Raw genomic sequence first — 17,531 nt, forward strand, 5'->3', positions numbered from 1 at the left:
GGAAGACCATTTTAATGCCATTAATTCTTCAGAGCAGAGAAATTGGGAGAGTTCTCCAAAATTGTATGTTTGCCTTGAATTTTTGCATCAGAGAGGGGAAATTCTCTTTAAATAGCGACGAGTTTTGTTTGGTAACTACAATTCCTAGGTAGGTACATTTTTCTGAAGATAACTTAACTGGAAGATGTTCTAACCAAGAGGTGTTTTGCAACCTTATGGGTATTAATTCGCTCTTGTTCCAATTTATTCTGCATCCCGAGAAGGTACCAACCAAATTGATCACATCAAGAATAGCTGGAATACTAGCTTGGGGTTCTGTTACATAGAGGAGAATATCATCTGCGTATAGGGAAATCTTATTTAGAGTATCTTTAGTATTACAGCCGTGTATTGCTGCATGAGATCTGATCGCCTGAGCGAGAGGTTCAATAATTAGAACAAAGAGCATAGGCGATGGCGCACAACCCTGCCTTGTCCCTCTACAAAAGTTAAATCGGGGCGACAATGATTGGTTAGTGAGTATTCTCGCACAAGGGTTCCTATATTAAAGCTGGATCCAATTTATGAACCCATCTCCAATATTACATTTCTGTAGGATCTTGAATAGATAGAACCACTCAACTTGGCCAAAGGCCTTTTCGGTATCAAGAGATATAACGGCAAGGTCCACGTTGGGTAACCTCTGAGCATACATAATATTGAAGAGGCGCTTGAGATTGAAGAATGAGTTTCTGTTAGAGATCAAGCTGGACTGGTCCAAATGGACCAATTTGCCAATTAAAGTGCTAAGCCTGTTAGCCAGAGTTTTTGCTAAAATCTTTTGGTCTGTATTAAGGAGAGATATTGATCTATATGACCCTACCTCTTCCGGATCTTTACCCTTCTTATGTATAACTGTAATGAACGCCTCATCCAAAGTATGTGGGAGAGCTCCATCCTCATTCGCCTGAACCAACATCTTTTATAGAATTCACCAGGGTATCCATCTGGGCCCGGAGTCTTGCCACTCTTTAGAGATTTAATTGTTTCTTGAATTTCTCCAAGAGCTATTTCCTTATTCAGGAAGTTGGAATATTCCTGGTTCAGGGCAGGGAGATTACAGTCCTCCAAAAAGTTTTGCATAATTAAGGGGTTAGGATCTGCTTTAGATGTATATAGAGTCTCGTAAAACTGACGGAATCTGTCATTGATGTCTTTGGGGGAAGAGAGTAATTCCCCAGATGCAGATTTAACTTTGTGAATCATTCAGTCACTCACATTTTTTCGAAGTTGTCTGCCGAGTAATTTGTGTGGTTTGTCACCAAACTCAAAATATTTTTGGTTGGCATAGAGAAAAGATTTAGGAATTTTAGCTGAGAGAATCTGATTATATTCAAGTAATTATTTTATGGTTCTCCATGGATGGATGGCTAGCATTCTCCCTATCCAGTAAGTGAATTTGTCCCTTCAATTCTACAATTTCTTTCCCTGTTTTGCCTATTCCTGGCAGCCTGAAAGGAGATGATACAGCCTCTCAAATAAGCCTTCAGTGTTTCCCACAATAATGCTGGGGAAGTCTCTGTGTTGTTGGTATCAAAGAAAAATGTAATTTGGTCTTTAAGATGTTCACAGAATGTTGGTTCTGTGAGAAGCTGAGGATTCAAACCTCCAGACCCTCTCGTTTGATACAATGTCACCCAATCTCAGGGAGAAGGTGAGTGGACTGTGGTCAGAAATTAAAATATCCTGATACCTCACATTACAGGTATAGGGGAGTCATTTCGCATCAACCAAAAAGTAGTCAATTCGGGTATAAACATTGTGAACATGAGAATAAAAGGAGTATTCCCTACCCGTAGGGTTAGATATCCTCCATATATCTAATCAATTCGATTTTTTTATGTAGGTATTCAAGAATTCACTTGAATAGGAGGTAGGGGTTCACCGGGTAGAGCATCTATCCAAATATTGGTCTAGCACACAGTTAAGGTCCCCTCCAATGACCAGATTAGTCTGGGAGATATCTGGAATCAGGGCAAGGACTCTTTTGAAAAAGAGGGGTTATCAATGTTTGGCCCATAGATATTTAGTAGAGTTACAGAAGTAGAGTGGATCTCTCCTATTACGATCACATAACGACCCTCTTTATCCGCAATAGTGGTTTTATGTAGAAAGGGAATTCCTATCCGTACCAGAATCGCTGTGCCTCTCGTTTTGGCAGAGCAGTTAGAGTGATACACTTGCTCCACCCACCTACATTTAAGTCTGCTATGAGAATTGTTTTTCAGGTGGGTTTCTTGCAAAAATATAATATCAGACGAGAGTGCTTTCAAGTGGGCTTGGACCTTGCCTCTCTTAATTGGTTTGTTTAAACCCTTGACATTCCAGGAAGTAAATGTAAGCCCCGCCCTCCTCTCGTTTGTAGTTCATATGGTGGCCTGCATAACATGTAACTCAATAAAAAGGTAAGAAAGCCCACAAAACCATTACGATCATCATATTGTAATGACCTGACTAGATCATAAATGAACAATTGTCCAGACAGAGGCCTGAGCTTGCGAATTGACGGTTTATTGAACCAACTTTACACAGGCTACTGTTTGGGCCGTAGCACACGCCAAATAGATAACCCACAATCCAACCGTGACCTTCTCTTGTGAAGCCCAGATGTAAGAGAGAGAGAACAAAGGCTGAACCTGGTCTTAACTTCCAATGCCCAACCCCCTCCACGCCACTCCGCCAACCACCAGGATGCCCGGCATCAGAACATTCCAGGCATTCCCGTGATTGGCAGATAGCAGGTTGATTGACATGTCGGACCCCGCGAACACCGGGTACTGGTCAGTACAACACAACCACCTCCTAGCCTAGCACATAACACACAGCTGTCTGTGCGGGTCGCTACAATATGTAGCACCTACACCAGAGCAGTATCCAACCGACCCCTCCCCCCGGAAAGCACCCTTACACTCCACCCTGTCCCCCAACTTTCCCCAACATTTACCACCCCTCAACCCACGTTTAACAGGCATACACAAATAGGAGGGAAAACATACAAATAATAAACACATTCTCTGGCTGATGCCAAAAATGCAAGGCGTGACCTCTAACGAGAGGTAAAAATAAAATCCCAACTATATGTTCACCTCTCACTAACTTCTACTAACATATGAACTGAGGAGGCTCCCGCAAATAAAGTGTTCATTTAGCATCTAATAAACCAAAACAGAATAAATTGCCATTTAAACATATTGCGCAATTAAGTGTCATCCTGGGTCAATCCCTGAGATAAACAAGATACAGCATCGCAAGATTATATTGCTAAGCAGTGTCGGTCTAAACATAAACCGTCAGCCACCGATACAGACAGCAGTACATTTACTTATTGTGGGTTAGAAGATCGCACCCCAGTATCTCTACTTGCACATTCATCTTCTGCACATCTATCACTCCAGTGTTTAATTGCTAAATTGTAATTACTTCGCCACTATGGCCTATGTATTGCCTTACCTCCCTAATCTTACCTCATTTGCACACACTGTATATAGATTTTTTCTATAGTGTTATTGACTGAATGTTTGTTTATTCCATGTGTAACTTTGTGTTGCTGTTTGTGTCGCACTGCTTTGCTTTATATTAGCCAGGTTGCAGTTGTAAATGAGAACTTGTTCTCAACTGGCCTACCTGGTTAAATAAAGTTGAATTTAAAAATAAAATAATAAAAATGCACGATTCATTCAGGATTATCTGTAATAATGGTAGCATCCACATTAATGTAGAAGTGTTTAGAAACATATTCTATTCTTATTTACAATAAAAGTGACTCCAAAATGACGCAATAAGTTATTTACCATTACTTTCTATTGAACACAAAATAATCGTAAACACAACCAAAACAAACAGCAAATGCATCTAACAAATGTCTAAAGTCACAAGCTTCGTGTAGTCATTACGTGCTAGGAATATGGGACCAAACACTACACTTTCGACAAATTTAATACATATACTGTAAATTAATTTGTCAAAATAATTTTGGTCTCCTAAAATGGGGGACTATGTCGAATACGTGCTGTTATCATTGAAAATCCAAAGTTCTGCAGTACAGAGCCAAAACAACAAAAAGGTGTCACTGTCCTAATACTTTGAGCTCACTCTATAAATCATTATTTAAATGTCAACAAATGTATGTAGCAATCGCAGATTGCCCCTTTAAAGTTTTAGAGACTCTGGGGAAAGTGACTCAATTCATGCAGTGTATTAGAGCATGTCCGTCATTATTTCTGCTGACCTGGTAATTATGCATTGGATCCGTTTATAATGAAACAAATGGTCTGATGGATCGGTTTTGCTTTGTTTCTAATACATTCACACAACCGTAAATTACTCAAGGGTTTTGGGACAACTTGTGGATTATATTCATGTATTCTTTTGAAGCCAAGTACTTGGATATGGTTTTTGTGTCATCATTGGGGTCAGAATCCATAGTGCCACTATAACCACAGGCGGGTACATTTTCTGAGGACCGTTCAAGAACTCCGCATACTTACACATTTTTTTCTTCTGCTGAACATCCATCAGAAGAAGCTGCATCTCTCCCTTTTATTTGACATAATATTTTGGGGTTTAATAAAAACTCGAAGAAAAGTCACGCGGCATTATACCAGCTAGTTATTAAACTGTAAGTAAATAATAATCACCACATGAATAATATCATAAAACAGATGACAAATTAACGGTATCAGGTTGAAAAAGATTATTCTGATTCAGGTTGATCAATTGTATTACTCGTATCGCCGCTACGTAGTTTGATAAATTGTTTTACTGGAATCGTCGCTATGTGTAAGTAAATGTCAGGTGTGCAGAACAGGAGGCAGTATCATATTCCTTACCGACTTTCTGGGAAATGGACTATTACGGTGCATATCGCCTCTATGGGTTTCTATATTATAATCAAAGACTATGATGATCAAGAAGTCTAATTGAGATGTTGAATCAAAATACATGTATTGTTGCCTATTGAATATTTTGAGTGCTGTTTTTTTTGTGACCAAAAGTTTTGTTTTTTAATAATCTGTAAAACACATTGAAATGTAATAACCTACAAACACAACAACCCCCGACCCTCCCCTCCATGGCAAACCTCTGAGAAAATATGGACTATAGACATTTTGTTTTACCTTCATTTAACCAGGCAAGTCAGTTAAGAACAAATTCTTATTTTTATTGACGGCCTAGGAACAGTGGGTTAACTGCCTGTTCAGGGGCAGAACGACAGATTTGTACCTTGTCAGCTCGGGGGTTTGATCTTGCAATCTTGCGGTTACTAGTACAACGCTCTAACCACTAGGCTACCCTCCCTAGTGAATGTATTACAGATAATCCTGAATGAATCGTGCATTTGTATTATTTTATTTTTTATTTCACCTCTATTTAACCAGGTAGGCCAGTTGAGAACAAGTTCTCATTTACAACTGCAACCTGGCTAATATAAAGCAAAGCAGTGCGACACAAACAGCAACACAAAGTTACACATGGAATAAACAAACGTTCAGTCAATAACACAATAGAAAAAATCTATATACAGTGTGTGCATTCAATTAAATTGTCTTCCAGATCTAGTATTCAGGGCAAAGAACTGCAGTAAAATGTTTTAGATGGATTTAATTGTATTATGCATTTTGTTCCCGTATTTACCCTGGTTAACTAGACTGTATTTGGGTCAGAAGCACCGACATCTGGAGCAAGAGCACAGACAAATTATTGCTAAATTAAGATGTTGTTTTCACATCAGCTTTGGACTAGGAGCTAAGTACTAGATAAAACAAAACAAAAATGTTAATCTACAACCATTGCAATGCTCAAACAGTTACATAAACTTCACATTTTTTAAAAGTATTTTGTGAGTTGCAGATTTGCCATACGAAACATGATATGATACTGCCACCTATTGGCAGTTTATAGCTACGACTACTGTTAATATGCAAGTGGAACGTAACAGTATGAGGGCTAGGGAGATAGGCCAGCAGCAGGGGAGGGAGAAGCTAGTGCTAACTGAGATTGGGATTGTTCAGTCAAAGTCAGTGGTTCCCACACCCTTAACAGCTCTTAGACCCACCACATAATCTAAATCAATGTGTCTGAACAGGCCCCAGTGTTTAGCCGCTACCTAGAGGGAATTATCTGTGACCTTCCTCTGGGTCCCGTCCCACCATATGGGAACCACTGGGAAGGGGATCCAGTCAAGACACCATCCCAACTCCATTTTTGTACCTTCTCCCTGCATTGTGCACTGGTTCGCGCCCACTCAAGGATATAAAATAATTGAAACGGTGGTTGAATTGGCTGAACAGATATCAGTCCAGTCCTTTTATAGCCATGAGGGGAGTGAACAAGTGCACACTTCGGGGAGAAGGGAGAGTATTATAATTAGGCTAAAGACACTATACTCGTACCCCAGAGCCTTATATTTGCTTGTATCCTCTATGGTTCAGTGACAAGGATGATGATGGCTCACCCTCGCCCCCTGTTGGTGATATTGCTGCAGCTGCTCCTCTCCTGCTTGCCCGCCCTCGGATACTCCTCCAACAGATTCTTCTACCAAGACATTCTCAACGGAAACAGCAATGGAGAGAGTAGGAGCATACACTTATGTTTTATGAATGAAGAGTTGAACATGAGTACATGCCTTAGGTAGGGGCAATGCATCCACCTTCCATGTAACATACACACAAATGTTTTGCAATTGAAAATGATAGTGAGCCTTTCTTATTGAGAAAGTCCAGGTAGTTCCTCCCTCTTTCAGTCCCTTGGTGCCTAATGAACACGACCCAGAAATGGCTTATCAATTCAAACTCTCAGGGGGGGTTGCACAGACCCAAATGAAGTCTGACTAACTGCTGTTTTGTGTGTATTTTCCTTTCTAGTCCACTTTAACGGTGTAAAGCTCCATGTGGACTCCTCCCAGCCCTCTGTGTTCGCTTTGCGGGGGAGTAACGCAACCCTATCCTGCCGATACTGGTACGAGCCAGAATTGAGCTCCCCCAGGAGGGTGCGGGTGAAGTGGTCCTGGCTGCCCATTGTGGGGGGCCATGAGACAGACGTTCTAGTGGCCATCGGGCCCCGCATTCACAGCTTTGGGGATTTCAGGTACTCTAGCTATTCTTAATGCAGGTGGTTCATTCTAAAACCATTATGATCATTTGTGTATAGTGAGTGTTTTTATTTATAGACTGTAGTTCTTAAGCTCCCGCCTTTGATTTTTATACTTTCATTTTTTTAAATGTTGTATTCCTTTAATTTCATACATTGTTATAATTGTGTCACAAATTCACACTCGGCCGAGGTGGAAAAAGTACCCAATTGTCATACTTGAGTAAAAGTAAAACTATCTTAAAACTTCTTCAGGATTGGTGGGTTCCCTGAGGGACGGTTGAGCTAACGTAGGTTAATGTGATTAGCATGAGGTTGTAAATGACTCAATCATTTTTTTAAAGCCACCCAGTAAAATACTACTGGAGTTAAAGTCCAAAAGTATCTGGTCTTAAATATACATAAGTATCAAAAGTCAATGTGAATGCTTTAAATGACATTTCTTATATTACGCAAACCAGACTGTCAGATTCTTGATTTAAAGACAGCCAGGGACACACTCCAAAACTCAGACACAATTGGCCAACGCAACATGAGTTTAGTCCACCAGAGCAGACATGGGGGTGGTGGTGTGTTATATTGATAAGTGTGTGAATTGGACACTTTTTGCTGTCCTGCCTGAGCGTTTCAATGTAACAAGCACTTTGGGGTGTCAGGAAAAATGTATGGGAATAAAAAGTGTATTTTCTTTAGGAATGAAGTGGAGTTAAAGTTGACAAACATATGAATATTCAACTAAAGTGCAGATACCCCAAAAACTACATAGGTAATACTTCAAAGTGTTTTTATTTTGTTACTTTACACCACTGACACTCTGGGCTGTAATAGATGAGGAAAAATGCATTTCACACAACTGTTGTGATACAGTGGATCATTTTGAGTTTGCCTGCACAAAAATATTTATACATCTGTTGAACACATTGATGATAACAAAGTCCTCTATTTATCTCTCAGGGACCGGGTGCATCTCAGACAGGACTCACCAGGAGATGCTTCGCTGGTCATGACTGAACTCCAGCTCAATGACACGGGTCGTTACCGCTGTGAGGTCATCGACGGGCTGGAGGACAAGAGCGCCACTGTTAACCTCGAGCTACGAGGTAGAATATATTATAGTGCCGTATAACAACCTCATTTGTGAGTGTCATCCAGCCCCTCCCATCACTACTGTACTCACACACAATTAAGGTGCAATCTGCAATATTTACAGCTATTATGTGGTCATTTAAGTGAATTATATATTATAAAGCCTATCAATTTATTCTTGAAAAATATAATGTATGTGTTTAGTACTGTTCATCTGCCTTACCCATTGTTATTGATGTCATGTACTGTCATGCACTACATCTGAGGTTCCCTCTATGGGTTGAAGTGTTACATTGGTCCAGCCCCATCCCTCAGCTTCAACTAAGTTAGGCTAACCAAGTAAGGCTGCTGTTTGGCTGAGAAACTAATGAAAGATTGTGCCTTAAAAGTCATTACATATCTCTTGCTCCCCTCCAGGTGTGGTGTTTCCCTACCAGCCTCCTCACGGGCGCTACAATCTGACCTACCATGATGCTCAGCAAGTCTGCCAGGAGCAGGACTCCACTCTGGCCACCTTCGAGCAGTTGTTCCAGGCCTGGGAGGAGGGGCTGGACTGGTGCAACGCAGGTTGGCTGGCTGACGGGACAGTGCAGTACCCAATCACCAAGTCCCGGAGCCCCTGTGGGGGGCTGGACCTCGCCCCCGGGGTTAGGAGCTACGGTAGACGCCACCGCCACCTCCACCGCTACGACGCCTTCTGTTTCTCCTCCTCTCTCCGAGGTGAGACACACACACACACACACACACACACACACACACACACACACACACACACACACACACTATACAGGTGTACACACTGTACAGGTACACACTATACAGGTACACACTATACAGGTGCAGATATAGAGAGAATTCACCCTACAACTAGTGTCAAGCACAGTCCATCTATTGTGTAACATTCTGTTATATGTATTTGAAGAAATCTGCAATTGACTCTTACAGTAACTTTCATTTTGTGGTGAACTTTCAGTGAGCTCCCTTAGATGCATAACTTTGAATTGATCACCTTATCCACCTCCGGTCTCTGCCATGTCCTCTTCTCCAGGTAAGGTCTACTACCTCCAGCTCCCCCAGAAGGTCAACCTCACTGAGGCCCAGCAGGCGTGCTTCAACGACGGGGCCCAGATTGCCAAGGTGGGCCAGCTCTACGCCGCCTGGAAGATCATGGGCCTGGACCGCTGTGATGCCGGATGGCTTGCTGACGGGAGCCTGCGCTACCCCATCAACAACCCCCGCCGCAACTGTGGCCCCATGGAACCAGGGGTGCGCAGCTTTGGGTTTGCCCCACCGCACCACAAGCATGGAGTGTACTGCTACAGTGCAGGTACGCGGTAAATCTGATATACGTGGTAAAAGTACATACCAACCTTAGGTCATACCATTTACATCTCTCATAGTAGGTAGGGGAACAAACCGAAATCCACATGAATGAATGTTGACATGCATAGAAATTCAAGATGCTATGGTGAGAGGGCTGTGTTATGATGTAAAGTTGTGGTATGGTGTGTGAGGGCCTCTACTGTGGTGAAGGCTTGACAAAAAATAATAATACTGGGATACGATGGCCTGATGGTTGTGTTTCAGGGTTATAGTCCTCGCTAGTCTGTCAGCCTCCTTTGTGATTTAGACAAGCAGGTTAGCAACACCATGGTGAAGAACATGCATGTTCCACACAGGGTTAGCCACTCACTGTAACAAAAGGAACATTTTGTTCAATGACTTCTCCCTGGATTGGGATGTCCTTTCTCTTTATGGTAAAGAGTATCTTTTTTATAGAAGTTTTACCTCATATTCATTATATCTAGGACAATACCAGTCTACATATGGAAATGGAGCGTTTCAATGTTTTGTAGTCAAAAAGATGGAAGAAAGGGTTGTAACCAAATGACTCCCAGTGATATCATCTGTAATTTTCAAATTAAAACAAAGACTTTCATACAATGACTTTCCAGTCTTCTTGACATCACCGGGCGTAATTTTCTTCTACCTTGGGTGCGTTAGTAAATTCACTCTGGCTATCTACTCCGATTTCAGAGCACTATCGTCTGAATGTGACAGAGCGCAGGATAACTGATGAATTTGCGAACTCTCAACACCTGTTGAATATGGCCGGTGTCAGTAAACATCGGTAAAAAAGCATCATTCAATTGTTGCCAGCAGCAGTTAGTCACCAAAACTCTGGATAACATGGTCAGAGGGAAGTATTCTTTCATTTATGTCTGGAAGTAGCTAGCAAGCTAGCTAACTTTAGCCAGTTAGCTTGGGTGCTTGACTGCTGTTGTGAGGCCAGAACGCTCAGAACAACCCTACTCCTTGGCCAGAGTATCCAGTGTTCGCTCTGAACGCTCCGAGAGTGAAACACTGAATTTACGAATGGACAATCTGACAAACGCCCAGAGCACTTACGAACGCCCAGAGCACACTCTGAGCGCTCTCTAGCACTCCAGAGTGAATTTACGAGCGCACCCCTTGTTGACTACAAAACCATTTCACATATGCAGATACTGGTATGGTGCTGGATGTAACAAATATGAAGTTAAACTGTGAAGTGGTCCTTGAATTAATCTATGACTGATCCTCTAATGTCATGTATGAATATTATACTTAATAATAATATTATTATAATATTGATATGTTTTACCAATAATTCTGGACCCACCTAAATCTTGCTGTAGGCTATAATGTGATCCATAACTAAGTATGAATGAATCTGTATTTAAACTCTGACCTCAGCTTCAACTGCAATATTATGCATATTTGTATTTATACTTCATGTATTGTATTTATCTACTGTACTCTCTTTGTAAACATATTTGTGTATGACGTAGGAGCTGAACTCCGAATTAATAGGTCATTCATTCATTATCCAGAATAACCAGTTCTGTGATGATTTATAAGCTGTTATTTTGTTTATCTAAAAAACAAGTACTTATCTTTTATACTGTATGACCTGTACCTCACTTGGTTGGCTGGTTTGATTATGTAGGTGGTGGGTTTTAACATGGTTTTAGACGATAACGGACACGTATACTAACTTATTTTTGTCAAATAAATAGTCAACATTTTGCTTCATGTGTTAATGATTTTGCGTACTTTGGACGCATGCTTGGTTTGTTTGTGTTTTTATAACGTTCAATTCAAACATTAAATCCTTGCACATGTACCAGGCTTAGCAGTGTTGCTTCCTCGCTCACAACATCGTTACCAGTACTTGATCTTGCGCCCTCTGCCTCACCAACCCAGGTGACCACCCTGCTTGATAACGTACTAACCAGTTGCGCCACAAAAAAAATATCCAATTCAATGGCACTATTGGTGACATTTCATGCTGCGGAGTGAGCTAACATCACGATCTTATCTCCGTTACACTCACACCAGAGGAAGCTGGTGGGAGGAGCTATAGGAGGACGGGATCATTGTAATGACTGGAATGGAATGAATGGAACAGAGTCAAACGTGGTTTCCATATGTTTGATGTGTTTGATACAGTTCCATTTATTCCATTCAGCCAATTACAATGAGCCCATCCTCCTATAGCTCCTCCCATCCGCCTCCTCTGACACACACACAACCCAGCTAACAATTCCTATGTCTGAAACCTTTGTGGAATGTTATGTTTTACTGTTCTCCTTACGTGAAAGTGTCCAGTTCTTTGTGAGTTTTGGCAATGTTTCATTTACGTCAATGAGCACATCACCAGATTATAATTAGCATGTTTTGTCATGAAGTTTTTAACATGTTCAGAAAAACGTTAAGGTTGGGATTCAATGCAATTGCGGGTTATAGTTGAGGCTTTTAAAGGCAATGTTCCCGCGTTTGCGAAGATTCCATTCACGATAAACACTGTAAATGTCGGCTCAATCGTAAATTGCCTTTAAAAAGCGCAATGCCTATGCCAATAACCCAGGATGGGATTGAATCCTGGTCTAACACTTTGTGTCCTGCTCTACCTCAGCATCCATCTGTTCAAGCATTGCAACACTGCTATTAACAACTTTAATACATGATTACACTGCTATTAACAACTTTAATACATGATTACACTGCTATTAACAACTTTAATACATGATTACACTGCTATTAACAACTTTAATACATTACTTTATTTATTTATTTAACCAGGTAAGCTAGTTGAGAACAAGTTCTCATTTACAACTGCGACCTGGCCAATATAAAGCAAAGCAGTGCGACACAAACAACAACACAGAGTTACACATGGAATAAACAAGCAGTCAGTACAGTCAATAACACAATAGAAAAAAAGAAAGTCTATTTACAGTGTGTGCAAATGGCGTGAGGAGGTAAGGCAATAAATAGGCCATAGTAGCGAAGTAATTACAATTTAACAAATTAACACTGGAGTGATAGATGAGCAGATGGTGATGTGCAAGTAGAAATACTGGTGTGCAAAAGAGCAGAAAAGTAAATAAAAACAATATGGGGATGAGGTAGGTAGATTGGGTGGACTATTTACAGATGGGCTGTGTACAGCTGCAGCGATCTGTTAGCTGCTCAGATAGCTGATGTTTAAAGTTAGTGAGGGAAATATAAGTCTCCAGCTTCAGCGATTTTTGCAATTCGTTCCAGTCATTGGCAGCAGAGAACTGGAAGGAAAGGCGGCCAAAACAGGTGTTGGCTTTGGGGGTGATCAGTGAGATACACCTGCTGGAGCGCATGCTACGGGTGGGTGTTGTTATCATAACCAGTGAGCTGACATAAGGCGGAGCTTAACCTAGCATAGATTTATAGATGACCTGGAGCCAGTGGGTCTGGCGACGAAAATGTAGCAAGGGCCAGCCGACTAGAGCATACAGGTCGCAGTGGTGGGTGGTATAAGGGACATTGGTGACAAAATGGATGGCACTGTGATAGACTGCATCCAATTTATTGAGTAGGGTATTGGAGGCTATTTTGTAAATGACATCGCCGAAGTCGAGGATCGGTAGGATAGTCAGTTTTACTAGGGTATGTTTGGCAAGATGAGTGAAGGAGGCTTTGTTGTGAAATAGGAAGCCGATTCTAGATGTAATTTTGGATTGGAGATGTTTAATGTGAGTCTGGAAGGAGAGTTTACAGTCTAACCAGACACCTAGGTATTTGTAGTTGTCCACATATTCTAAGTCAGAACCGTCCAGAGTAGTGATGCTAGTCGGGTGGGCGGGTGTGGGCAAGGAACGGTTGAAAAACATGCATTTGGTTTTACTAGCATTTAAGAGCAGTTGGAGTCCACAGAAGGAGTGTTGTATGGCATTGAAGCTCATCTGGAGGCTAGTTAACAGTGTCCAAAGAAGGGCCAGATGTATACAGAATGATGTTGTCTGCGTAGAAGTGGATCAGGGAATCACCCGCAGCAAGAGCGACATCGTTGATATATACATAGAAAAGAGTCGGCCCGAGAATTGAACCCTGTGGTACCCCCATAGAGACTGCCACAGGCCCTCCGATTTGACACACTGAACTTTGTCTGAGAAGTAGTTGGTGAACCAGGCGAGGCAATCATTTGAGGAACCAAGGCTGTTGAGTCTGCCAATAAGAATACGGTGATTGACAGAGTCGAAAGCCTTGGCCAATTAGTGAGGGAGAGCCTCAAATAACCCCTTAATTGCTATATATCCACTGTGTACATTAATTGCGTCAAAGTTGGTCAACATGGAAGCGCAAGTCTGACAATTTTTATCCCCATAATGCAACACACTTGAAAAGGTGGTATCCAACAATGGTCAACGACTTTATAAAACAGAGCCACTCGTACACACGCAATTCCTAATGACAACTAATACAACTGCTTTACCCCATCACAAACCCAAAATATGTTGTTCTTTGTTTGTAAACCTTGTCTTTGTAAACAAACAATGTATTGCTTCAAAACATGGTTAAAACTATCAGTTAGATCTCATGGACTGTCTGCCTTTGCACCTGTGGTTACATTGCTCCAGTCCTATCCCTCAGCCTTATTGCAATTCCAGTGGCAGGGCTGTTGTTTGGCTGAAAAATAGAATTACATTACAGTCATTACATATCTCTTGCTCCCCTCCAGTTGTGGTGTTTCCCTACCAGCCTCCTCACGGGCGCTACAATCTGACCTACCATGATGCTCAGCAAGTCTGCCAGGAGCAGGACTCCACTCTGGCCTCCTTCGAGCAGTTGTTCCAGGCCTGGGAGGAGGGTCTGAACTGGTGCAACGCAGGCTGGCTGGCTGACGGGACAGTGCAGTACCCCATCACCAAGCCCCGAAGGCCCTGTGGGGGGCTCGGCCTCTCCCCCGGGGTTAGGAGTTACGAGGTGAGAGATGTTTAGACTTCTGTACATCCCATAGAGAAAGATCCACTGTGTAACCACACCTCCACCATAGAGAAAGATCAACACTGTGTAACTGGATGTGTTTTGCTCCTCCTCCCCCTCCGAGGTGAGAGATGTAGAGAAAGATCAACACTGTGTAACTAGACTGGATGTGAGAAAGATCAACACTGTGTAACTGGACATCCCATAGAGAAAGATCAACACTGTGTAACTGGATGTGTACATCCCATAGAGAAAGATCAACACTGTGTAACTGGATGTGTACATCCCTGTGTAACTGGATGTGTGCATCCCATCCCTGTGTAATAGAGAAAGATCAACACTGTGTAACTGGATGTGTACATCCCATAGAGAAAGATCAACACTGTGTAACTGGATGTGAAGAAAGATCAACACTGTGTAACTGGATGTGTACATCCCATAGAGAAAGATCAACATCCCATAGAGAAAGATCAACACTGTAACTGGATGTGTACATCCCATAGAGAAAGATCAACACTGTGTAACTGGATGTGTAGAGAAAGATCAACACTGTGTAACTGGATCATCCCATAGAGAAAGATCAACACTGTGTAACTGGATGTACATGTACATCCCATAGAGAAAGATCAACACTGTGTAACTGGATGTGTACATCCCATAGAGAAAGATCAACACTGTGTAACTGGAGAGAAAGATCAACACTGTGTAACTGGATGTACATCCCATAGAGAAAGATCAACACTGTGTAACTGGATGTGTACATCCCATAGAGAAAGATCAACACTGTGTAACTGGATGTGTACATCCCATAGAGAAAGATCAACACTGTGTAACTGGATGTGTACATCCCATAGAGAAAGATCAACACTGTGTAACTGGATGTGTACATCCCATAGAGAAAGATCAACACTGTGTAACTGGATGTGTACATCCCATAGAGAAAGATCAACACTGTGTAACTGGATGTGTACACTCTGAGGACTGGATGTGTACATCCCATAGAGAAAGATCAACACTGTGTAACTGGAAAAAGATGAACACTGTGTAACTGGATGTGTACATCCCATAGAGAAAGATCAACACTGTGTAACTGGATGTGTACACTCTGAGGAAAAAAGGTTCCAAAAGGGTTCTTCGGCTGTCCCAATAGGAAAAGCCTTTTAGGTTCCAGGTAGAACCATTTTTGGTTCCAGGTAGAACCATTTTTGGTTTCATGTAGAATCCTCTGTGGAAAGGGTTCTACATGGAACCCAAAAGGGTTTTTCAAAGGGTTCTCCTATGGGGACAGCCGAAGAACAATTTTAGGTTCTAGATAACACCTTTTTTTCTAAGAGTGTTTAGATATGCTTGGATTTGGATGGGTAGACAATACAGTTTCCCTTTCTCTTCTCCAGGTAAGGTCTACTACCTCCAGCTCCCCCAGAAGGTCAACCTCACTGAGGCCCAGCAGGCGTGCTTCAACGACGGGGCCCAGATAGCCAAGGTGGGCCAGCTCTATGTCGCCTGGAGATTCATGGGCCTGAACCACTGTGATGCCGGATGGCTCGCCGATGGGAGCCTGCGCTACCCCATCACCAAACCCAGCCGCAACTGTGGCCCCCTGGAACCAGGGGTGCGCAGCTTTGGGTTCCCCCCTCCATACCAGAAGCATGGGGTGTACTGCTACAGTGCAGGTATGCAGTAAATCTGATAGATGTGATACATCTACATATCACCAATCTCACATCTCTTCTAGTATGGTAACAGATCACAATCCAGAAATGAAGAGGTGTATCTCATGAATAGAAATTCTAGAATTACTATATTAGGATGCGAAGGTTGCGTTATCGCGTGAAGTTGTGAGAATTTCTACTGTAGCTGGGGCCTGCTATTAACAACTGGGAGAATGATCTGTCTGTACTTAGGGGCTGTACATGTTTACTATGGTCCTCCTTGTGAGCAGCCACCCTTGTTATTTACACCAGCAGGTTAGCAGCACCATGGTGAACATGCATTGCTCACGCAGGATCAAACACTCACTGCATCTAGCCTGTGGTCAACGAGATCAGGAACATTTGTCGTAGTCCACCATTCAAGGACTTGAGATTTCCTTGCTCTGTTTTTTTGGCTGTATTTGATAGGGACAGATATAATCTAGAGATTGAATGAACAACAGTCAGATGCAATGCACCATCATACCTGAGCTAATTTCCAGTGGTTGTCCTCAGATTATCATTGAAGTACACTAGTTAGTATTAAAACATCTACACAGTTGTTCTGATGTCATGAGCCAGATCTTTACAGTATGCATATCTATGACTGTTGATAGATGTGTTATATTGTAATATAATGTATGAATACTATACCTACACAACTGTAGTACATTATGGACCCACCTTCATCTTGTTGTAGCCTATAATGTGATCCCTCACTATGTGTGAATGAGCCTGTAGTTAAACCCGGACCTCAGCTTCAACTGTAATATTATGCGTATTGTTAGTTCAACTTCCTGTATTGTATGCATTTACTGTTCTCTCTTTGTAAACATTTTCCTGTACGACATAGGAGCTGATCTCAGCTGATATTTTTGTTAAATAAATTGTCTACCTTTTAAGAGGCTTTTGATTAATGTGTTAATGATTGTGCGAGGTATGCTTGGTTTGTGTGTGTTTTTAAAACCATTCAATTCAATCCAAAAATGTAATCCTTTACACACAATCCGCAAAGCCGAAGACAGGAAAGACTAGTAATATCTGTGTTTGAGAAACAATATCTATTATTGTAGTATACAACTACTTATTTCTGTCTATCCCTGCCTTGTTTTCCAACCATAGAGATGTATAGAGGGCACACTTGCCAGTTTTTGCAAAGCATGTTTTTGAATGAGCAGCGCCAGGGATTAAAGAGGCAATCTGCAGTTGCTACATTCATTTTTAGACTTTTTAATGAATTATTATTACCCATTGATTCATGAAAAATATAACTTATACCATAGATCAGCTTAGTTGAACTATCTCACCCCATCAGAACCCAAAATGTACGATTGTGTGAAC

The 17,531-nt window shown here is 41.7% G+C and overlaps 1 protein-coding gene across 1 annotated transcript; it reads left to right on the forward strand.

Annotated features, from left to right (window-relative positions):
* Window positions 1–4,209: 4,209 nt before the first annotated feature.
* LOC115116710 (hyaluronan and proteoglycan link protein 3-like) lies at window positions 4,210–17,096 on the forward strand. The gene is given in 10 exon segments (XM_065012155.1): window positions 4,210–4,657; window positions 6,471–6,611; window positions 6,903–7,125; window positions 8,083–8,228; window positions 8,632–8,934; window positions 9,263–9,541; window positions 14,255–14,508; window positions 14,570–14,623; window position 15,628; window positions 15,894–17,096. Coding segments are annotated over 9 exon segments (1,683 nt in total). The 5' UTR covers window positions 4,210–4,657; window positions 6,471–6,478; the 3' UTR covers window positions 16,184–17,096.
* The last annotated feature ends 435 nt before the right edge of the window (window positions 17,097–17,531 follow it).

Source organism: Oncorhynchus nerka, linkage group LG27, assembly GCF_034236695.1.
Source record: "Oncorhynchus nerka isolate Pitt River linkage group LG27, Oner_Uvic_2.0, whole genome shotgun sequence".
NCBI classification, from domain to species: domain Eukaryota; kingdom Metazoa; phylum Chordata; class Actinopteri; order Salmoniformes; family Salmonidae; genus Oncorhynchus; species Oncorhynchus nerka.